Source organism: Vidua chalybeata, chromosome 18 (assembly GCF_026979565.1).
Source record: "Vidua chalybeata isolate OUT-0048 chromosome 18, bVidCha1 merged haplotype, whole genome shotgun sequence".
In the NCBI taxonomy this organism is placed as follows: domain Eukaryota; kingdom Metazoa; phylum Chordata; class Aves; order Passeriformes; family Viduidae; genus Vidua; species Vidua chalybeata.
In genome coordinates, this window is record NC_071547.1 from 7,910,712 (window position 1) to 7,934,486 (window position 23,775).

At 50.3% G+C, this 23,775-nt stretch overlaps 1 protein-coding gene across 6 annotated transcripts in view; it reads right to left on the reverse strand.

Moving 5' to 3' along the window:
- SEPTIN5 (septin 5) overlaps positions 1 to 23,775 on the reverse strand; it is a 45,027-nt gene that overhangs the window by 16,581 nt on the left and 4,671 nt on the right. For 2 of the 6 annotated variants that reach the window (XM_053959263.1, XM_053959264.1), the window contains one exon: positions 7,801 to 7,864. The exons of 1 other annotated variant lie outside the window; for it this stretch is intronic. In XM_053959263.1, coding sequence (XP_053815238.1) covers positions 7,801 to 7,815 — 15 coding nt within the window. In that variant the 5' untranslated portion in view covers positions 7,816 to 7,864. Of the gene's footprint in view, positions 1 to 867; positions 933 to 998; positions 1,311 to 7,800; positions 7,865 to 23,775 lie in introns of those variants that run through there. 3 more of the 6 variants (XM_053959262.1, XM_053959261.1, XM_053959267.1) reach the window with 3 other exon arrangements.

The following is a 23,775-nucleotide window of genomic DNA, read 5'->3' on the forward strand; positions in this document are numbered from 1 at the left end:
TGCACAGAGGAGAAGCTAGCCTGGTACTGAGGTGCTCAGAGGGCTGTGTGCACCTCCAAGGCAGAGTCCAGCCCCCATCACTCCTGTCCTTCCCAATTCCCTCCCCACGTCTCTGGTGGATGTGCTGTTTAAATCAACCCAGATCTCACGTGACTTCATTCAGCCTGGGGATAAGAGGGGCCTTGCTGGGTATATTCAAAAGGGCTAAAATTAAACATTATGGGACCACAGCAAATTTGAAGAATAATCCGCGTCAAGGTCTGCAGCAAGCCCCAGAAATGATGGAGCTGTGCTAGGACCCTGGCGCCTCTGCCTCTTCAGGGGGAAGGGGCCCTCTCGGTGTCACAGCCTTCAGCACAAGCCATCCACCTCCCTCCCAGGCAGCCCTTCCTCCAGCCCTTCCCCTCCGGCCAGGCACGGCCGCCACATCCGCGTCGGCACGGACCAGCACAGCCCAGCCCTGGAGGAGAGGCAGACCATTTGCTTCCTTTCATTGCAGAAAGCTGCATAAATTCATAACACAAACAGCCCCCGAGGCATCTGCCACGGACATCTGCTCCTCGGGCCTGGGGCTGAGCACAGGAGAATCGGCAAAACCACTCGGCCACCAGCATTTGCTGAAGAGAAGGAACTCGACCAGCAAAGCACAGCATTAACACAGTGTTAATTAGCACAAATCGGACTGCGTGTGGGCATACATAGCGCCGACTCCTGCCCTGAGCCCCCCCATGCACACACACGCCATTCAGACAGGGAATCACTGCCTCGAATAACCGCACAAAAGCGTCGCGCATCTCCCAGGTGCCCCTCGGTCCGCGCCCGCGGGGGCTGCTCCCCTCCTTTCTGCGCCCGCCGTCCCTCCCTTACCGGCGTCTTCCCGCTCCTCTGCTCCTCAGAGGTCTCATCTTGTGCTGCGCGCGTCTTCTCGGGCACCATCCTCCCCCCTCCTGTCCCCGCTGCTCCCCGGCTCGCGCAGAGCTATAAATACATCCCTGTACCTTCAGCTTGCCTGGGTGGCTTCGCTGTGCCTGCGTCCGGGGAGACAGCAGCCGCTCCACTAACCGCTCCTGAATAATGATCGAATCCATAACCGCGGCAGGACGGACGGACAGCCACGGCGGGCCAAGGGAAAAAACCCCAACCCATGTGTTCCCTCCCAGCCTTCGCTAAATCCATGCGGCAGCCCCCCCCCGCCTACGCGTGCACACACACGCAGGGCTGGCTCGGCTCGCCTCGGTGCCGAGGCGAGGCGAGGCGAGGAGGAGAGCCGAGGAGAGGCGAGGAAAGGCGAGGAGGCTCCCAGGCAGCTGCCCGGGATTTCCTGCCTCCGCCTGTGCCGCGGGAGGAGCCTGCCAGCGAGGACAGGACAAAGGCCACCGCGGCCGCAGGCCAGAGGCGATGTCTCTCCCCCGCCAGGGTCCCGCGGAGAGGCTGTGCACGTACCGGATGCTGTCCCTGCCATCAGTCTGACTCCGCGTGACAGATGGGCCTATTCAGCTGGAGGATTTCTTACATACCCTGCCTGATGCAGCCGAGACAAAGGTTTGCTGGGGGAAACCTGCTCTCAGCAAAAAAGTGCTGCTTCTGGCTGTGTGGGTGAAAGTCTCAAGGATCCACAAAGGCCCCAAAAATCAGGGTTCAAATACAACCCCCAGATCGCAGTCCCGGTTGACATGGATCTGTCCCCACGTGATGCAGCCTGATCTCTTGTCTAGTCCAGGCTCTATTGCAGCCTCATCTCTGAATCCAAATGGAATAGCAGCAGATGCATTCTGGATCTTACAGCAACCATTCAAGCTCTGAAGACGTTTCAGAATAAGGAAGCATCTATGTGTTCATTAACCAGATGAACCCAACCCAACAACAGCCCAGCACATCAAAAAAGTCATTCAAATCTCAAGTCTGGGTTCTGAACCTATAAATTATGCCTTCCAGCTTTTCTGTGCAGCCATAGAAACTGAACGAGAATTTATATTAAACAGTCAAAAGCTCCTAATTTCATATAATCACACCATTCTGGAAACCAGGGGGTTAATACCACAGCATGTATAATAAAGTGACAATACCACAGCATGTATAATGAAGTGACAGATGACAGCACTGGTGGTGCTGGAGGAACCTGTCCCTTGCCTCACAGGTTCCTGAGCAGCTTTCTGCTCACCAATGGGAAGGACAAGGCTGCAGCCATACTCCTGCTCTCAGCCAGAGCTGCTGCTGCTTCTCTGGGATCTGCAGGGCTCCAGCATTAACTCCACAGAGTGCCAGACCAGCAAGGCCTGCCCTGGTCACCTTGGGCTACAACCCAGGGCCTCCACCATGTACCCCAAGTCTGGCTGACACCAGGTTCTGTTATAAGGTACTGAGTCACTATAAGGTCCAGTGGCCTGAATGGGAGCAGCTGTGAGTGTGCAAATGAAAGAAAAGGGGAAACCCTCCCAATGTTTTACCTACACTGCCATCCTATAAGCTGACAGAGGGTGATGTCAGAAGTCAAAGGCAGAAGGTCCTAAAGGCTGATAAAAGTAAATGGAGGAGAACTAGGACGCACTCCCAGAGCAGGAAAACCCCTGCCATACAATAGCTGTCATATCACAAGCATGAAACCCTTCTCCAAACCACACTGATCTGCCAGCAGCATCTTTAATTGCACCCACTGAGTTTTGTTCCCAGTTAATTCTGTGTGTAGCAATCAAGCAGAAGGCCTGGACTGAGATCCAGGTGTGGCAGGAATTGCCACTGCTCAGAACACATCCCTGTTTGGCGGCTCTGCCTTCCCTCTGCTGCATTGCTCCATTCCCCAGGGAGCTGACAGCCCTGCATTGGTCTCCCTGCTCAGTGGTAGGTCAGGCCATGCTCATGACACCTCTTCTTCCTCCTAGACTCACCTAATCCTTGCTTTCCAGGACTGGAGCACTCTCCCACCAGGGCCTGCAACTGGCACATGACTGAGGAGCAGTGATTGCACTGCGCTGCCTGCACTGGGCAGCAGGAGCAATGGCTTGTGGCACACCCAAGTTGCATCCAAACCTTCTTAAGATAACAGGAGGTTTCACCGGTCCTTCCACACCATAAACCACAATAGCTGCAATCAAACCCTCTCCAACTCCAATGAATTTGCATGGCTTGGAAAACTCTTGTCTGAGTACCACAGGCCACATGGCCACCAACCACAAGCATCTTCCAAAGGCACATGGAGACATGCTGTGTCCCCACGAGCCCACTGCACCAAATCGGAACATTCTTTTGGGCTGGGATCACAGACGAAGTCAACAACAATTTGGTTGCGACAAAACCACAGTGTTGTTCATGGCCCCAGGAGCTGTGCTGACAGTGCAGAGAGAAACAAGGAACGACTGTCTCATGAGTGCCTTGAGCTCTCACACATCACACATGCTCTCAGGACTGGCAGCCGGGAGGAATTCCAGTCAGAAGGCCATGCCTGACAACTCAGAGAAAAGATCAGGAAAAGAAACAGAAGAGTAGGTCTTGGCTACAAAGATCATCTTAAGACTGAGTGGCCAGTGCTATGGCTTCCAAAAGGCTGAAGGACAGTCAACTGGTCTAAGCCTCTCCTGTCCCTCCTAGAGACAGGAGAGATGCTCATCTGGCATCCTCAAAGTCACCAACCATAAATGACAGACTCATTTGTGTCCCTCAGATGTGACACATGACACACCCAGAGCTATTGGCTCAGGCTGATCTGTGTCCAAACTTCCCAGAGAGCCAAGCCAATCTTGTTTTGCCCCTGTCCTTTCTGATCACAATCCCCTTTCCACACAGCCATTAGAAATGCCCAGTGTAAATTCTGGCCTGCTCCTCCAACAAGAAATCTGATGTACACCATCCTTAAAAGAAGAAAAACAGAAGACATCTCGTGCAGTGTGCAGCAGAGCTCAGCAGGGAAAAACTTGATGCTTCCAAGATCTAGAGCAAATCCAAAGGGTTTTCTTCCACTGGCACCTCTAAGCTCCTCTCCAGGCAGGTGTTCACAGCAGCAGCTCAGGGGTCAAACTGGCTGCAGGATCCAGGTTTCTGAGTGTCAGAGCAGACAACCCCAACCTGCCTAGCCCCAATATGCCCAACAGTCAGCAAGAGCAACACAGACTTGGGGTGCACCAAGTCCTTCCCACCTCACAGGCCAGCCCTTTGTAAACTGTGACAGCAGAGAAATCCTCCACCTGCAGGGGAGCTGTTTTCTGGCAGAGATGCTGCGGCTTAGGGACTGCAGTGCTCAGGCTCCATCCTTGGTGAACATCCAGGAGCATGTCGTGGAAGGAAAAATCTTCAGCCTCATCCAGACAGACACTCTTGAGCAGCACAGAGCCAGGCAACAGGGTCCCACCAGGGATGCACCCAGCCAGCCTGGCCTGCATGGAAGAGTGGTGAAACTGCATATCCATGGCTTGGCAGAGTCAGCACAGTCACGTAATAACAGCATTTATGTTTCTTCCTCTGAAGCAACTAAGCTATTTTCAGTATTCCCCACAGAAGGGAAATTTTCTTTCTGTTTTCTAGGACGGAGGGAAGGGCAGTTCCAGAGAAGCTGTTTGCTCAAGCTGAATAGGAGCAGCAGCAGGCAGCAAACCCATTTCCAGCTTGGAACAGGGCAATGGAGGATGAGGAACAGCCAATACCCTCCCCTCCATGCATGTGCATAGCTCGGAACCTCCAGGGCTCAGTTACCACCTTCTTCTCCTGCTGCCTCCTCTCCCACTATAAGGAACACCAGTGCTGACTTCAGACAGATGAATCTCATGGGTATTGCAAGGTCTGAACTCTGCTGCTCCATCACCAGCAGAGCTGCACACTCACCCTGAGGCTCCTGCTGACCTGATCCAAGGAAAAAAGCCTTGCTGATCTAAACTCTGATGAATAATTTAACCTCAAACTTGCAAGCAAGGCTCCAACTATGTGGCTTCAGAGCCCTGACTCTAGCCAGGCTTCATCCTGTGATGCTCAGGAAAAAGCAAGATACCAAACAAGAAATGCAGAAATCCCAAAGCACAGGATTAATCCTCTGTATGTTCAGTGCCACAAGCACAATCTGCACAGCAGCCAGATCTCATCTTTTCTTTTACCTATCCCACAGGTTAAACTCTTAATTTCCGCTCAAGGATCACTGCTGTTTTGTCACATAATCCCTCCAGAAATGTATCAAATTCTATTTCAAAGGTATTTATGCTCCCTGCTTCCACTTGACGTGCCTCGTGCTTCCTAAGAAGCACTGTGTGACTCATGCCATGCCTCCACTTCCAGCTCTTAAAAAGGAGCGACGACCTTAATTTGCCTCCTGCTTGTTTAAACTCGTGACTTGCTCTGGAGCGAGTTCACAGAGCTTCTCACACCCAGCTCCTCATTTAGGATAATCTGCGCCATATAACAAGCTGGGCAGACGTGGAGCTGGCCGGATCTCTCCCAGCAGCCCCTCGGTCGCTGCCCGCTCCTGTCCGCGGCAGGAGCCGCGGTGCGGTACCGGAGCGTTCCGCGCGAGGGAGAACCGGCGCACGCAAGGGCCGTGTCCGAGCGGGGAGCGCCCCGGCGGCTTCCCTGGCCAGGGCCACACGGAAATCAAGGTACAGGTCAAACCTGCCACCCTCGCTGCTTCCTCCGATTTCGAATATATTCCTTAGCATAGGACAGAGGTTTCCAAATTTAACCTGTTAAGACAGAAGGAGAAACCAGGTGGTGCAAGAAGGTCTGTGGCAGTCTCAGCACTACTGCTGCTCATCTCTCCCTCCAATTCATCTTCCAGCTCTGCAGCACAGATCAGACTTAAATAGATGCCCAGCCTCTCATCTCAAAGCTATAGCTGGAAAACCAGGGAGAGGCAGAGCAGAGCCCTGCCAGCCCTGGGAAGCCAGGAACAACAGGCTGTTGGAGACAAACAGGTACACTTTCCTCTGGGGCACAGAAGCTGGCTGGGCTGAGAGAGGTTTGGTGGAAGAGGATGGAAAATAACGGTGATTTATCTTCTGCAATGGAAAGACACTGCTTCTTCCAGCTCTCAGATTCTCCATCCAAATGACAAGAACATCAGTTTTGGAAGTTCTTGACGCATGTTAACATACATGAATAGGAAAAGGTTGGGGACAGGATCCTACAGAAGGTGCAGTTTAAGTTACAGGTAGTGGTCCCAGTCCTGCGATCCTTACTCACCGAGTAGTCCCTTTGAAATAGAGACGACTGCTCACGTGAGTAAGGGATGCAGGATCAGGCCTGTCTACCAAAGAGGCTGAATCCTGAACCGGAGAGGAGCATTGTGAGACACCTACGCCTGGTCCAGCAGGAGCTAATCCAAGGGCATCACAGGGGAAGACAGTCCAGGCTGGGGCACCACACCTGCAAACAATACCCTGAGCACAGACCACGGAGAGGAAGGTAGTGGACAACAAAGATGCTCCACTCAAGCAGAAATTCTCCTGATTCATTCCCAGTTCACCCATCTCATGGATACTCCCAGGTCTGCAAGGAGATCTTTCTTAACCCTGCTGTCCTCCTTGCAGGCTCCTGAAAACCTTTTTGGGAGAGTGAAAGCCAACTGTCTTGGGAGAACTCCCAACCTCTATCTTCCAGCTACAATTAACATAACTTTAGGAGTAGCTGATGCCCACAAGAGAGGAGAATAAGCCCACTTGGCTCACCAAATAATTTTAAATTCCATTAATTAAGGGGGAAAAGGCAGCTCTCTATAGCAACTTTCAGTTCTGGGAGGCACCCAAGGAGAGAAAAGCTGGCCTCAGACTGTGTGAACAATAACCCCGAAAAGCTGTGCAGAACAAGGAGGTCGAGGCACCGTCTCCTTCCTACGGGTTCTCCTGCAGGTTCCCCATCAAGGACTCAGATGCCCAGGCTGCAGCCACACACCCTCCCCTCCCTGCTGTCAGCTGCCTCTACATACTCAGTAACATGAAGCAGAGTCTTTGTGCACCTTGAGGCAGCAGAGGCACACAGGGACCTTCACCTTCCTTCCCACCCTCACCCCTGGGCTTGCAGCCCCAGCCCAGTTGACCGAGCAGTTGATCAGCATGAGCATGCTGAGAGGGAGCCATGCACTCACCCTCCTCCCTTTGCACCAGCACAGCTCTGCCTTGCTCCACCTCCATCTCCACACAACACAGCTGTACCTGGCTGTGAAGTGCCGTCCCTCGGAGCCTAGCACGGGCCAGTGTTCCTGGAGGAAGCAGCTGTGTGCCTTCCAGTCTGCCCCAGCTCGCCATGATGTGTGCTGGACCATCTGCTATCCCAGAGGGGTCCCCCAGGAGCCCGTTTCCCAGCCCCACCATAAAAACACTGTGCAAACGTCACTGCCCACATCAGTCTGCCCAGGGCTGGGCCCTGTGTCGGGACTAGCATGTCTTTGCAGATGGATAATTAGATTCCCTTTCCATTTCCTTTCTCCTCCTAATGGTTTCTCTGGCTGGCAGTTCCCCTGCAGCCCTGCACAATCCAGCAGCATTAGTCAGAGGGAAATTTTGCTCCCTTCCTCCCCAGGATGTTGTTCTTGGTTCAATATGAACAGCAGAATGAACTGCATGATGATTTGAGTGCTTCATTGCAATAGCATTTGTCCTTTTCAGCCTGGCAAACACAGGCTTCCCTCCCATAGCTGCACCCTGCCCCTTTTCCCCAGGTGACACAGAAATCACAGTGTGAATTCAATGAATGTGATGTTGTTGGCAATTGGAAGCAATTAGCTAATCAGCAGGAATATGCAATCAGCTGTACTGGGGTTGCAGCACACCTCCATTTATGAGCAGTGGTGCCAAACACTCCTTTTGGGCAGGGCCTAAAGAAGCGTACCTGATTCTCAGCCATGGTGTGAGATGCTCTTAGAAAAAGATCATAACACCCTCCTGCAGGAAACCTGAGGAAGAGATGGAACAATGATGAAATTGGGGTAATTTAACACAGAGCTGTATCTCAGAGCTCCCAGAGAAGGAGAGGATTGTATGCCCAGATGAAGTATCCAAAGAGATCCTCACTGAGCATACAAGATTGTCTGTCCTCCCCTGCCACTAAGAAGTGGCTTTCTGGGAAGCAGTACTGATACCTGAAGCCCTGATGGTTGCACAAGCATCCCCAGGACCTGCAGAGATGCACAGACACATGAGTTCCACCTGACAGAGAGGACTTATCCTGCTGGGATCACAACTTTCCCACAGTTTCCCTCTCACAGGAGATGTACAGACTGAAGTTTTCAGATTGTCAGAGACAATCTATCAATTCTGTCCTCTTGTACCCTGCGACATCCTGTGTTCTCCATGGGCAATGTCCTGAATCCATGCAGAGCATGGAGCTTACAGCCCTCCAGTGCAAACCACCAAGACTTCCAGCAGCTCCACAGCATTCCCTGGGCTTGGTAGCTTCTATTCTGCATGTGGGTATAAAAAGTAAACTGCTGCCTGCTCCATACAAGGGGCTTTGAAATGCCTTTCAGAAGATTTCAGGAGCCTGCAGCTGACTCTCTCCCTGTGAGCCATGCCAGCCCACTGTTGGCTGCCCACCAAGAGCTGGATGCAGCATTACCCAGCTGTGCCAGGCTCACAGGCCACGAGGCTGAGACACTGCAGCCATGGAACAGTCAGTGCCTCTTGCACCATTTGCAGCCTGGCTGGGCTTGCCAGGGCCTGGCACACACCGGTGCCCACACCGGCTCACGGCGGCAGCGAGGCACGGTCTTCCCAAAGGGCATCACAGCCCTGGCTGCCCGAGGAGGTCCCCAGCACAGCTGTGGGACCACCTAGGCAGATACAGAGTCTGGCAGTTTGCTGCATGAATGAAGAAGAAAAGGTAAGGGCAGCAAGGCAGCTGGGGATCAGGATTGTTCCCCACTTGCCTATGGTTTTGCAGCCATCCAACATTAACATCGGCTCCTTGTACCCTGCCGTCACAGACACTGAGGCTGTGCCTGGGGGACAGCTGTCAGAATAATCAAAAACGACATCAAGAAATGCTTTCCAACACCTTTCTCTCCCCTTCTCAATCACCTACTTGCTCCAGCAAACACCAAGCCTGGTTACACCTTTGCTGCACAACTCACTGCTTCCCTGTGCCCTGCAGTGTGACTGGAGAGTCACATTTTATATGATGATAGGAGAAAACTTCAAGTCACTGAACATCTAAATCAAACTGTGCTGTCAAAGGGAATTTAAATGAAGTTTTTTCCAAGCTTAAGAGTAATAGTCAGTAACTGCTGAATATTGCTTCTCCTTATCAGGGAGATGTTGACCAGTAGGGCAAAAATAAGACTAGTTAGTCTGAGTTTGTAATGAAACAGAACAAATAACCTTAGATGAAGAAGTATCTGGCTCAGAGTCTCAGCAGGGATTGTGTCAAATACTAGAGGGCTCCCCATGCCCTTCCACAATACAGGTGTGAATTGCAAGGTCTGGAACCCACAGGAAGGATGGATCACCCAGATCATTTACCAAGACTGGTGAACACTGACGGGTCCCAGTGGCTCTGCAGTACCCAGATGAACACCCTGCCTGAGGCTGCTGCAGGACACAGCACAGTTTGCCAGGCTAGGGGGGTCAGCTCAGCAATCTTGGTGCTCTTGTGACAGGGGGGCAGTAACAGACACCCCAGCACAGAGCCAGGAGCCCAGCACAGCAGCCTTGTCTGCTTCAGTCCAGCCCCAGACTTCATTAGCAGTTTTGCAGCAGTGAGAGATTCCTACTAACCGCTGAGATGGAGCCATCTGTTTCCATTTATGTGCTGGCTCACAGGAGCAGCTACACAGCAAAGGACTCTGGAGAGGGGTTTGCTCTCCTGGGCACACAGGGAGTAAACAGCCAGCCAGTTGGGACAGAGGCTGAATTCACCCTCCTCAGTGACCTAATACCTCCCTTCTGCAAAATGAACACCTGGGAGGCACTGCAGCCCTCCCCCTTTGATTTTGTGACCAAGCTCCATCATTAATCCACCTACAGGCCACTTCCCTGAAGGCACAGAGGACTTGCTCCCAAGTGCAACTTACACCGAATTACTGCTCTGCATGGCACCACAGCAGAGGAGGGGCTGATAAAGCTGTTCCCACATCTCTTGGCCTTCCCTCTTAAAGCCAAAAGGAATCTGCCACTGATAAGCCAGCATCTCTAAATTAACAGCTACCAGGCCTTGTTTTTTTCTATATCAGGGTCCTGCAGAAATCAAGTTATGCAAAGAGATCTTTACTCAGACACCTTTTCCATGCATTTGTTTTTATGTACATGCTGCTTGGGTCAAGCATGTACCAAACTGCCCCACAAAAGGTCAAAACATGCTTGTGGTGCCTGTGCAGCACAAAAGCACAGAGTGGAGATGAAAATGGCAGCAGGTATCATGGGAGAGTCTAGGCAGCTTCCAAAAAAGGTAGCAGGAGGAAAGGGATAAAATCTGGGGACACCCTGTGTGGAGAGGGCTATGGAAGTATTAGTCCTGTCTGGCAGCTGAGCTTTGTGAGGACTTTGCCACCTTGCTTTACCAGTCACACCTGCTTGGGAGGGAAAATAGTCTTCTTGCTCAACAGGAGATTTCATACCATAAAACAGATTGCTTAATTCTTGACAGTTTGTGTTCGGAAACTACCCTTTTCCTGTGTTTGCTACTTCCTCTCTGAGCACACATTTTTTCAGAGCCAGAAGAGATGTTATGCTCCTCTCAGCCTGCCCATGGGCCCTGCAATTCCCTTCAGAGATTCCTTCAGCTTGTAAGATTTGGTGCCTGTGGTGGACTCACAAAAACAGCAGAGAGCAGCAGAACATATCCTAAGTTCTCCTCTCCTTCACAATAAAATCTTCCTAGTCTTGACTGGAGAGAGCAGAGCTGAGTGTTCCTGGAGAACACTGCTCTTAGGTAAGAAAGGATGGAATATCAGGACAGCATGGACAAAACACAGCAATACCCTGTGATACTGCAGTAGCAGAAACTGACTGGACAAAACTCCCACAAAACCAAAATCCTAAAACATCCTCCACAGCTTCTTGGAGGGACCCTTCCCAACATGGTCTTGTCTCACTGCCCAAATCCCACCACCAACTTCTCTGCCCCATTGTGGTTTTGGTTATCTCACCTCCAACCACACCCCTCTGCAGAGGGCAATTCTGGATCACTTGGCAGCCACCACCATGCTCAGTCCCATAACAACATGGCACTGATGCTGCAGACAGAGGTGGGAGAGCAGCCAGACCTCAGGTCCATTCTCAATAGCTGGAAAAGAGCATTCTCTAAAGTGTATCTTCCTGTAGCTCATGTGTCTGGTGTAACAGCCTGACCACAGGAGCTTCCCTTGCTTCTCCAATCTGCATTTGCTTTGCTGTCACATATTGTCAAGCTGTCCCACTCAGCCCTGCTCTGCTGAAATCTTCCCAGGAGACCTTCTCTTCAAAGCTCCAGATAAAGTGACATTGCCATCCTGGTCCATTACAGCCCTGTCCCAGTCACCCTGAGGCTGCTCTCGGGGATTTAATACATTGCAAAGAGCACACACAGCTTCAGGCCAGAGAGCACAGGGCTGCTGAACCTGAGAGACCAGGGGAGCCCTGCCTCCTGCAGTTCCCAGCCCACCGGGCAAAGCTGTGCACAGGCAAGCAGGATCTGCTGCCAAGACCTCCCCCAGAGAAGGAAGAGCCAGTGACCCTGCCCTGAATCAGGGGAGGCCCTGAGCAGCACAGCAGGGCTGGGCACAGAGCCCTGAGTTACCATCCCAGCTCCAGAGCTGACAAACCTCCCAGCAGAGGCAGCGCCTGGTACAAAGCCTCTTCTGTTCCCGACACACGAGCCTGCTCCAGGCTGCCGCCGGGACACATCTTTATTGTGCCCTCCTGACTTCAGCAACAGGCAAGGCTTGGGGATAATGGTTCCTTTCTGGGATGCTGCTGGGGCTCACACACAGAGGCTGCAGACGCAGGGGGCTGCCAAGGTCCTGAGCCCTGCCAGGCAGCCAGCACTGGCACCGTGCATCCGTCACCACTGACAGCAGCACAAACCTCTCCTAGGGCTCCACTGACCCAAACTCTTCCTCAAAGACATGGCAGAGCTCCTCTGTAACCCAACCAGCTCCAGTCACCTGTCATTGCACTTCAGTGTCATGGGCACAGCTGTGGGATGCTGAGCAGAGAGGAAAAAAGGGGCATTTTTAACACAAAATACCTGTTTGTCTATGCACTTTGGGACTGTTTCATCACATACAGGCATGGAGACAATTCTGAGGCAGGAAGGAGGAAAGTCTGCAAACTCTTGTCCTCACTGTGACATGGTCACAACAGGATCCATTTTCAGTCCCTGCTCCCAGTGCAACAGGGAAGAGGGGCAGGAAGGCTGGAGAAAGTCTCTTGCTAGATCCCATGAATGGTTAAACTCTCCCTATTTAGCAGTGGTGGGAGGGGAATTTATCTCCAAGCCAGAGTCTTGATGCCACCTGGGACAAGGCCAAGAGAAAAGCAAATTCTTCCAGTCAATTTATCCTCTTCCAATACTGCCTACCCAGCTACAGGGAGTTTCTGCAGCCACATAGCCACAGAGACATGAGAAAAGACTGCTTTTATTTTCCTACCCATAGACTACCACAGCCCAACATCTCTTCAGCTGAGCTGGAGCCAGAAGACAACTAAGCTTAAGGGGAAGTGGCTGGACACCCCCACACAGCTTGTGAGACAGCACTTGGAAGCTGTCCTTACTGAAAAACATGGACATTTACTGAAGTCCAGAGCTGCACCTGGCAGACCAGCTCCAGCACACAGGATAGAGCTGGGCTTGCTGGACACCAGCAGAGTCCAAGGACTCCAGGCTCCAGCTGTGCAACAGAAAATCTTGGCCACGTCAAAATAGCAGACATCAAGGCAGGAGGAATGGCCCTTTTCCATGTCAGGAAGCAGAATTATCTCGTAGTTTCTGCAAGTAGCATCTGTGGTCTCATGTGCTCCTCATCACTATCTGGACCAGCAGCTGACACCTCAACTGGCTCCCACTCCATGCTCCAGATCATCAAATATCCCAGATTTCTCACTGACATCTTGGGTCCTAAAAAGCAAAACCTCCAGGAGAGCTCTGATCCCCTTTTCTGCTGATCCACAGGATCCTCAAATTCAAAGAACTCAGTAAGGACTCTTCCATCCACACACGTACCTTCAGGCACCTTTCCACACAGCACATGACCACACTTAGCAGGTTCTCCAGCTGGGCACAGCTCAGCACCCTGCAGGACAGGGCTGGACCTCTCATCAGGAACTAACTGCTCTGTGACATGTCCAGCTGTGTTTTTTGGACTCTGCTTCTCCTTCCTACTTCCCCCCACTCTAGCAGATAAAAACCCCCACAGCCATCACCCACTTACCACCCCCTTGCACAGCTGTACAGCACTGGGCAGGAGGCACAGGACTCTCCTGGAGCCTCAGCCCCTCGCCTGCATCATTCAGAGAGTACCATAAGCTCTGGCTGGGCCTCCAAACACTGCTCCACCTCAGAGCTGGAGACAGATGAGGTCACCTCCAGTCTGAAATCACTTCCCTTCTCAAACTGCTCCCAAGACTGTGCCACAGATTAAAAAGAGTGGGATGGGTGGGGAGGGAAACCCAAACCAATGGAGCATGTTCCCCATTAAGAGCTCAACACTTAATTTATCTCTGCCTCCCAGTCGGCTGCCATCCGAACCCTCCACCCTCCCTCCTTCCCCTGCAAGAACAAATCTGGCAGAAACTGCTTTGAATTAACAGCAGGGTATGGCACAAGCTGCACAGGACTATACTCAACCCCCAAATCCCCAAATCCAAACCCAAGCAGAGCAGTGGGGAAGAATCACAGCTTGGTGTCATCAGATGAGCTCAGCCACACTGCTCTGCCTTGTGCCAGCTCCAACTGCTGACCTCCAACTGCAGCAGCCCAATTCTATCTCCCCACACACAGAGTTGGAAATGGTTTGTACTGGCAATGCAGCACCAGGCCCCCAGCTCTGTGGTTTCTCCAGCACAGCCCCATTCTCCACTGTACAAGTGGCCACACTGGCCAGGGTGGGAGCAGGATTCTCCCACCTGGATCAGACAGCACAAATGCCTGAGGAACCAGACTGAGAAAGGAAAATGAAAACTAAAGTCACCAGCATGGGGGAGTCCTAAGGAAAAGAGCCTTGCAGTGGTCACAGTCAGCCAGGAGAAACCAGACTGACAGTTCTGTGGCATTCTTTTAAAAACACATTGACCACAGATGAATCAGTGTCTCATTGTTGGAAGCTCTAACCTGACTGCAGTACCCAGCAGTGCCTCAGGCAGTAATGACCCCCACACATCACTGTCATACACACAGACTCCTACACAGTCATGGATTTTCCCCCTCACCCCAGACTTTGCTCAAAACAGGAAGGCCCCCACGTTTTGTGGGTCTCTTCCAGAATTCCCAGTCTCACTGCAATGGCAGCCATTGGATGGGGCCATTTTGTCAGCAAATACAGTTGCTGTGATCCATACCCTGTTTGGAATGCAATCCAGCTCACACATGCACATGGCCTTGGCCTCACTGGTGACACAGCAGCCACTGGGCATGACCCCACAGGGTGGTGAGAGCTATTGCAAAGGCAGTGGATAGAGGAACAAGGGGCAGAGCATGCTTGAGTGCAGCTATCGATCACGTGCTGCATAATTTTAGACTTCCTTCAAGCAGGTGGAAGAATGGGTTGTGTGTGCTGCCAATACTGTGATAGTTTCTTTGGATCACACAACAACCTGAACAGCAGGAGAAATACAGCATGACTGCATCTTCCACAGAGCACTTTGTTCCTTAGTCTCTTTCCAGAGGCCAGCTCTGGACAGCAACCAGCCAAAACTGCAATGAAAGACCTGTTTTCCTTGTGGGCTTTAGCCCTTCTAGAAGAAGTGGGCATCAGAGAAAGGAATTTCTCTCAACCCCTGGTACGAGGCATGGACCTGGGCTGTTGAGGTAGCTCCTCTTCAGCATAGACTAGGAATAAATACACTGCAGGACAAAGAGGTTTCAGCAGGTGAAGCAGCAGGCTGTTCCCACCTGGCTGCATTCCCACCAGCTTCTTTCTGCCAGTTCTGGCTTCCCACCTGTAACTCAGAAAGATGCCTCAACACAGTGAGGACCTGGTGGGGAAGCGCCTGTCCAACAGACGGCTGCCTTGCTGGGGAGATGAGGAACCACAGAGCTTCTACACAGCAGTGCCTGCAAGTTCCCAGTGGGAGAGCTCCAACAGCAATGAGTGGAGCAGGGCGTGCTTCACACCCTGAGAAACACCAACCACCACATGGAAGGAACAGGTCTGAAGTTGAACATTTGGGCTAAGGGGAATCCTGAGGCTCAAGTGCCTCTGGGAAGCTTTAGTTGTGGTGTGATTGACTCACAGGGGAGCAGAGCCACTCCTTCATCAAAGTATGCTGTGTATCCCTAAAAATCATGGCCTCCAGACAGAAATGCCTCTAGACAGAGCTGTTATATCCTGGGCTTCAGTTCCACCACCTCTGAGCATAGAGAATTTCATTGCAAACACCCACACCTGGTGTCTGCTGAGCCCTTAAGGATCCAGTGCTGGCAAGCACTGAAGAAGAGTCATGCTCTTCACCCTGCACCCAGACACCCTGGAAAACTCCAAACCATGTTCTCTGTCCCCTGCAAAAGATATTAACACTGCAAAAGATAAAAGATCTGCAAGAGCAAAGCCTGTGTGAGTTTTCCATGCTGTGATGAGTCTGGTTGAAGCAGAGACAGGCACATGGGAGTATAAGGCCTCAGGGCAGTGCACTGCCTGGCTCCTCAGACCTGGATTTGTCATCCAAGAGAGCAGACTGCAGTCAGCTCCATGGTCCCAGGGAGCACATCCCTATGTCAGGGTGCAGAGCTGGAGCACAGAGGTGATCCCAGCTGCAGAGGGCCTGTGCTCAGCACACAAGACAACTGCCAGGCACACAGAGCAGCCAGAAAGCAGCACAGCCACTGTGATAAACAGTGACTCTCCACTAGCCAGCTCCTGCCAGGGACACACAGGAGGGGTTTAAGAAGTCTGAAGGAAAATTAAAGAGGACAACTTTCAAAAGAAGGTGGGATGAGCTTAAGAGATTAATCCACAATGGAACATCTCTGCTGAACAGATGCCTAAAACAGAAGCAGCATTGTAAAAGTTTCAGTTCCAATACAGAAACCAAAATGTTAAATGGGTCTGTCACTCCTGAGCACAACCACAATCCTTTCACAGAGCTACAACTCTCACTGATTTTTTTGAGGCAAAGATGAAAGGGCCATTCAGAGCAGCCTGGAACATACCTCTTGCAGTATTTTCCTTCAGCAACCCCGTTCCTGGACCTAATCCATGGACCACAGCACATGAAAGGCAGCTGTAAGCCTGGCACAGGTGTGTAAATGCCGAGGCAGCAGCAGTCTCCTCATGGGAGATGGTGAGAGCTCTTGCTACATAGCAATTTAGATCAGAGAGGGATGGTGGGGGAACAGCAGTGACAAGGCTGCTTGCCAGAGCCAAATTTATAAAAATACAGGAGGTATCTAGCTCCTCAGTTTCAAAGGAGTTAGGCACTTTCATCTGTATTAAAAGAAGGCTGTCCCTTGATTCCTATTATTGCAAATTGCCTAAAATATTTGCCTTTTAAATAACTACATTGTACAATGGCCTTTGTGGGAACGCTCATGTTTCAGCCTATTGCCTTTCATCTCCACACCACCAACCCAGACCAGAGGAATGTGTCAGCTCCTTGGTTAATCCAGAATGTGCCAACAATTTCAGAGGCACTGCAAGCAGGATCATTTCATTTGTGGCAGAAACAGCCCACAGTCCTGGACTGGCACAGTGGGAAACTGCAAGGCTGTGGCCCAGGAGAGGCTCCACAGACACCATTGCCATGCAAACACTCAATAATTGCTATCTTGCCACAAGGCCCCATTGAGCTTCATACTGGAACAAGAAGATCAGAGCTGCTGTGATCCTACAGAAAAAAGGCACTGGGTTTACAACCTAACTCTGCAATTTTGGTAAATCTCAGCACTGATAATTCAGTATAAAATACTGCAGCCAGACCAGGCAACCCAATTTGACCAGGACAGATGTGGAATACGTGTATTGTCCTGAGAAGGTCTCAGGGATGGTATTTTCTACAGAATTCAAGACTGCTATTCTGCTTCTCTCCTCATCAAAAATTACAGGCTTAGGAACAAACCTTATCACCCAGCTGGACTGCAGGAAACAGACACTAAAGTCATACATCTTGCAGATTATTAAAAGACAGACATTCAAAAGTGCATTCTCTACACCACCAAAGATCCTTTCCACCTTAAGATAACCATTTCTTCCCTTAAAAAATGAGAGAGAAAGCAATCACAAAAGATTAGTGTCCCATGCTGAATAACTACTGTTCTTGCATTAGGACCACAGCCCAACCAGTGGACAAACAGGGTTCTCCTGTTCTTTGCTGATAATATCCCTGTGACACTGGTCTTTGCTGCTATTTCAGTCTTGATTTCCACTGTAAAGTTTATCCAGTCAGAGTCATCAATATACTCTCTACTTGCCCTGTAGAAAAACCGTTATCAGCAACTCACTAATAGAGCCCTGATTGTAAGGAACAGATAACTGTGGAATCCTCCCTCCTGAGAATTTTTCTGTGGTATTGCTGATTTCATAAATTTCTTTCTGGGCTTATCTGAAAATAACAAAAGTGGTGAAGTACACGAGATGTAAGATGAGAGATGCTAACACAGCAGGCACTGGAATAGCAGAGTTCATGAAGATGTCACCTTTGAGATGATTACATTGGATTTCTAGAAGTCAGAATGAAACCAGATCAAAAAGATATTAGAGAAGACAGAAAGTCATTTGACTGTAAATGCTGTGGCTGTTGGACACACAAGGGGCAGCAACACGCAATGTTAGAAAGAACTTGGAAGCAATGGAGTGGAAAAAATTGCATTTGCTAGGCTGTGTTTTCCTACAAGGCAACCCAAAGGAAATGGAAACAGCGGCGTAGGTAAGGCAGAGCAGCGAGGCAGGGTGGGGAATGCTCCTCTCAGTCCATGAGTTAGCAGAGAGCCAGCACCCCCATGCAACGTCAGCTCAAGTGACAGCCACAACAGGCCAAGAGTAATTTGTCACTTGCAGCCCTTTAACGAGAACTGGGTGCAAAATCAAATTAGATACCCACAAATAGTTCTTAGGATGTGCAGCACAGCGTGAAGTCAAACCTTTATATGTTTTAGGAATCCAAAGATAACTATCTCCAAGCAAAGCCTAGAACCATTGTCATATGCAAAGTGAGGAGGGGTTCTCTTGGGCTTTTAGCCTGGGCTCTGACTTGCCAGGCCAAACAATGATCTCTTGGGATGTATTTTCTGGGATTTCTTTTCTCAGATTTATTCTCTGTGTGGGTTCTCATCCCACTGCCCCTCATAGGCTTTTCAAGCTTATTTATAAACCATTGCCTTGAAAATACAAAGCAATACCTGCTTCCTCTTCTGAAGAAAACACATGTTGGCCTATTACTGCAGGATGCCAGCCAAGAAGTGGGTGGATGCCCTAATTATTTCATTTTTTGAAAAATAATGAAGAAAAATAGTTATTTGTCATGAAGGAAAATCCCTAATCAGCTAAGGGACAAATTCTAGGTATCCAGTACACATGGATTCACTGGAAGCTCCACAAGGAAGCTCAGCCCTCAAGCATATGCGGGGTATCTGAGGAAACGGGAGCAGCGGTCTCATCCAGACATTTCCTGGATGTCCACTGCCATTAATGTCATGATAAATGGGATCTGAGTCCTCCAAAATGCCCAATATCTGCTGTGAGTTCTAACTTGGAGGGACACACTTAAGTACTAAACACATCCAAGTGCAAGATGCAGCACAGGAACAGCTGAGAAGAAGCATCCACACACTTCTCAAAGAAGCAGAAGATGGCTCATTAAGCTTTCAAACTAACAAGCCCCATGACATCCCTCATTAGCAACCCCATGCACACACTGCACTGCTGCCACATGAGGGGCAGCTCCAATAACACATCACTTGTTTACCAAGAGAACAATTCTGCTATTGCCTGACACCTGCCCATGACAGTGCGACCACGGGAGGAGCAGGGAGATGTTCAGATGACACTGGGCATTCAAAATGCCTGGCACTGGCTGGAACCTCTGAGCAGCTGCTGAGGACCAGCCCTACCACCTCAAACAGAAAGGCTTTCACTGACATTAATGGGAGCTGCTGCAAATAATGCCATCCCACAGCTCTGAGATGGCATGCAAGTGCATTTGGGGACTGGCAGCTGAACAGAGCCAGCACTGAGGAACAGGAACACTGGGCTCCATCCAGTTGCTTCTGGTTTGCTCAAATTGCTGTGAGATCCAATGCTGTGAACCTGGTGTGAGCCAAGCATGGTAGGGCAGGGCAGATGAGGCTTATCTAGGTGACAAGAGGACATGCTCCTGCTGCACAGCGATGGCCATCAGGGTCCCAAGCAGGTCCATGTGGCACTGCTGGGGCATATGCAGCAAACAGACCTCTAACTCACTGACCTCCATGGGCCTGCTCTCAGCCTCTGAAGTGTCAGCCCCAGGACTGCTGGCAGACCAGAGCTGATCCAGAGGGTGCCAGCTGCTCAGTGAACCTGGAGTGCTCCCCAAGCATGTGCCTGGATTAACTGCTCAGTAAAAACACCAAGTTCTGCAAAATTACTGTCTTCCCCGATACCCACTTCCCTCATAAACACGTGCTGCCAAGGGCTCCTTTCAAGGGGAGGGGAGCTCTTTAAAGTAGCTGAACAGCACAGGTATAAAACTTGGGATGAGACACAAACAGTTTCTCTTCTGCTTGCTACAGCTCCAGTGCACCGCTCCAGCTGCATCACAGAAACCATCTCTGAGAGTCAGGACTGCAAGAACAACGGCCAGGAGACAACAGATCATCCCTGACAGCATCTCTCACTGTCCCAATGACACATTCTTGCTCATCTTGGCCCTGTGCAATCATGGCAAGGCCTTGCTACAGACCAGCTGCATCTCTTGAATTAACTCCTGCCATCTTGATTCAGCTCACTGCCTACAAAACAGGGCAAATACTAGCTTCTGAAGGGTCTGATGCTTCTTCCATTACTGTCTGATCCCAGCTGGCACCAGACTCCCTAGGCAGCAGTAACCTCTGAGAATCTATAGAATCTTAAAAGCCATAAATCTCCCTGACATTTTTTACAGCAGGCCTTGGGCAGAGAGAAATTACTATTGGTCCAGATGGGCATTTCCAGGACTTCATATCGCTGGCAGAGACTCAGGAGAACTTCAAACCAAAGAGAAAGCACAGCCAAGGAGACCATGCATAGGGCAGGCAGATGCCTTTGTGACTCACATTTCACCTGAGTATATAATTAATGTAGTATGTAATTTATTTGAAAATAAAAGTGGATGTAAGACTGCAGGATCTAAAGAGACTACATGTGTGCATGTATCACAGCAAGAATGAGTTCAGTGCATCAGGAAGGATTAAAATAGTTCCCACGCTGAGGAAACAGCGAGGAGACATTACAAAAAGCTGAAAGTAAAGTGACTTGTCTGGGAAGTAACCTTAAAAATAATTGCAATACAAACTAGAGCAGTAAAAGGCCTGGCTTGTGCTCCCATGTGTGTTCACACAGCTTCATGCACCAGAAGTCTGCAAGGAAGAATGAAACTTAATCACTGGAGCCACATCTGTACTGCCATGGGCTTTGCCTCACAGAAAGCAGAAGGAAGATGTTACGCCTTTGGAGCCTCTTTTCCCACAAGCTGAGTGGATATCTTTCCCCTCCCTTGCTTCTGCACTGAGAACATCCAGAGGTCAGTGGGATGGGCTCACTCCTCATGGCCAGTCTCCAGGAGCTAGCACTCATGATCCTGTGCTTTATTTGCTCAGCCTGCACTCTCAGCTCCAGTTTCCCTGCCAGGAGTCATTCTGAGAGAATGGCACCAACTGCCTCGGGTGGGGTCAGGCAGAGACGGGCCATCCCAGCTCCACACACACACCCCGGACACATTGGATAACAAGCTGCAAGACAAACAGGGCACTCCCAAAGATGCCCGGAAGAGCAAAGGGCTGAGCCGCACAAAGCTCAGGTCTCCCTCTCCTTGGCACCAAGTGGTCACACAGCACAGGCAGGGCCAGGCAGCCGCTGCCCCTCTCTCCCCAGCACGAGTCAGGCCACGCCGAGCACGGCTGTTACTGCCATCAGCCACTGCCACTGTGCACAGACACAGCCCAGATTTAAGAGCTGAGTGAACAACTGGAGTTAACTTCTAGTAAAGGCTTCCCACCCCTGACTGACTTACAACTACACTGGCTCACACCCCACAGAGCCCCAGGTTTGCATGAACCACAGCCCAAGATCCTCCAGTGCTACATTTCCAAGCATTAACCCTGAGCCTCCCTCAGCCCTGGCTGCCATGGCACAGCACCAGGCTGGGGCAGGCCAAGGGCTGTATCCAGAGAGGTCTCTGACATCCTGAGCATCCCTGCACTGTCCTGCCCTGCCCAGCACAGCTACATCCCTCTTCCAGAACTCAACTTCAGCCTCAACTTCTCTTATTTCTTTTGACTTCAGGAGTGGACAGTTGTACTCAAGCCAGAAGCTAAATTCTCCTCCCCCTCTTGGCGTTACACCCTTGCAGATGCTTGTGCAGGGTTTCACTTCCTCTTCAGCTCTTGGCCAACACTTAGCCAAGCTTTGCTCATTAGCAAAACAGTCCCTGCATCTTCTCAGCACACTCTCCCTTCCAGCCACCCCCGGCACTTGGCTGCTGTGATGCTGCTGGGTACCAGCCTTGCAGTCAGGGAGTGAGGACCAAGGGAAGGGATAGCAGTCTAGAGCTGAATGTTAGCAGGTCATAACAGATTTCAATTAATGCACTGGAAATGCAAAAGAGAAGGAATGAAGAGTATCACCCCATTCAGTCCTAAAACAAAGACAGCTCTTACTTAAGTCAGAAGCAACAGATCTGTTCCGCTTCCTGCAGCCCAGCCTCTATGGTCAGCACTGTACATCCAAATCTTCCCTCTCAGTATGCAGTGCTGCCTTCCCCTGTTCATGCTGAACAGCGTTTCTGCAAAGCCAAGTCATGGATGAACAGCAGCACACATATATACTGATGAGGAGCATATGTTCTGGCATCTGATCCCAGCACCACACGCAAATCCAGCTCCTGAACACTTTTGTGGGAACAAGATGACTGCAAACCTCTTCACAGCTCCAGGGACAAATCTCTGGGAGAAAAGGAATGTGTAACAGCAGACAAACATTTTTTTCCTGTGCTTCAAGGCTAACCACAGTGTAGACATGCACATACACTCACACAAAATCCAGCCCTTATGGGAATTATTCCAGTATGCTATTAAACAACTTGCATACACTTCACAAACATCTGAAGTCACACACGTATTAGAGGTGCCCCATGTTTCTTTTATGAGTACAGCATTATACTGTGTGGTCTCACTGTCACAGGGAAACCTCTGCCTTGGGCAAGAAGGGGACAAACACTTGTTGTTGGTCAGGAAAGAAAACTCTACAGGTAAGCAAAGAATGTGCCCTCCAGTTCATGCTCTGTTATCCAAGAAAAAAGGCAACACAGAGGCCACTTGAACTGGAAGAGAAATGGGAATGGGAGAGGAATCCTCTCAACTTAGCCAAGAGGTATCTCAGCAAGAAGGACCTGAAGTACTAAGGATGAAGCTGAGCTTCCCAGGCTTGGTTCCAGCACATATGAGCAGTAACTGCAGCGTGGTTATAGGAGCCACCACTGTGGGGTATCCCAAAACAGCTGGAGAAACCCCTTGGACTGAACATTTAAAACTAATTTGGCAAAGCTCTTGAGATGCACAGCAGGCACCCAGCCTGGCCTGGCACAGAGACCAAACCAGCTGGCTGAGATGGAATCTCCTCTGGATTGCTAAGATGTCCATTTCACTGGGTATTTAATGAACAGCACCTTAGACCGAAACTGGGCAATATGGGTTCTAGAAAACACTGAACTCCACCAGTTGTTTCTCTCTCTTGACTTGCCATTCCTCAACTTTTCCAGGGAATGGTCATAACACAAGCCCCTTACATTTACTGCTAGAACCATCAAATGAAGAACAGCATCAGTGTGAAACCAGTAACATTTCTTGAGAGCGTAAGTGGTTGTAAGAGAATCCTTGACTTTGGAGACTAAAAGCACCCAGGGACTGTGTTTCTTCCTTCTCCAGCAACATTTTCCCCTCTGCAATTGCAAACTTTTGCAAAGCCCCAGCAGTCTGGAACCCAGCAGCTGAACAAGTGTCACCAGCATCTCTTGGGGTTAAATGAAGGTTGTTCCTACCCCCTCAATATCAGCAAGGATCAAGCCCTAACATCTGTTTAATTTACACATTTGGTTAATGTGCCTGGAACACTGGAACAGCCCTGTACAACTCTCACAAGTGCAGCAGAATTTTGAAGTTGTGTACAAGTAGCTGAGCAGGGAAACTGAAGTGACAAAAATCCTGTGCAGGAAGTACTTCTCCCTTCCATAAACTGCAGATTGGTACTTGTATCAAGAGGGCTGAACCTCTCCCCTGCCCTGCACTCACAACTGTTTCATCCATTTGGAGCATAAATAATTGAAAAGAGACAGCAGCAGGAGACAGAATCTATGCCCAGCTCTCCAGCAGTTCTGTTTCACCACAAAGTCCATGCACTGACCTCTTTTTACAGCCCTTTTCCAAGTAGACAAGCAGATAAAGAATGAAAAAAAAAAAAAAAAAAAGTCCAAGTGCCCAGGATGAACTTCCCTTCCCAGCCCAGAACAG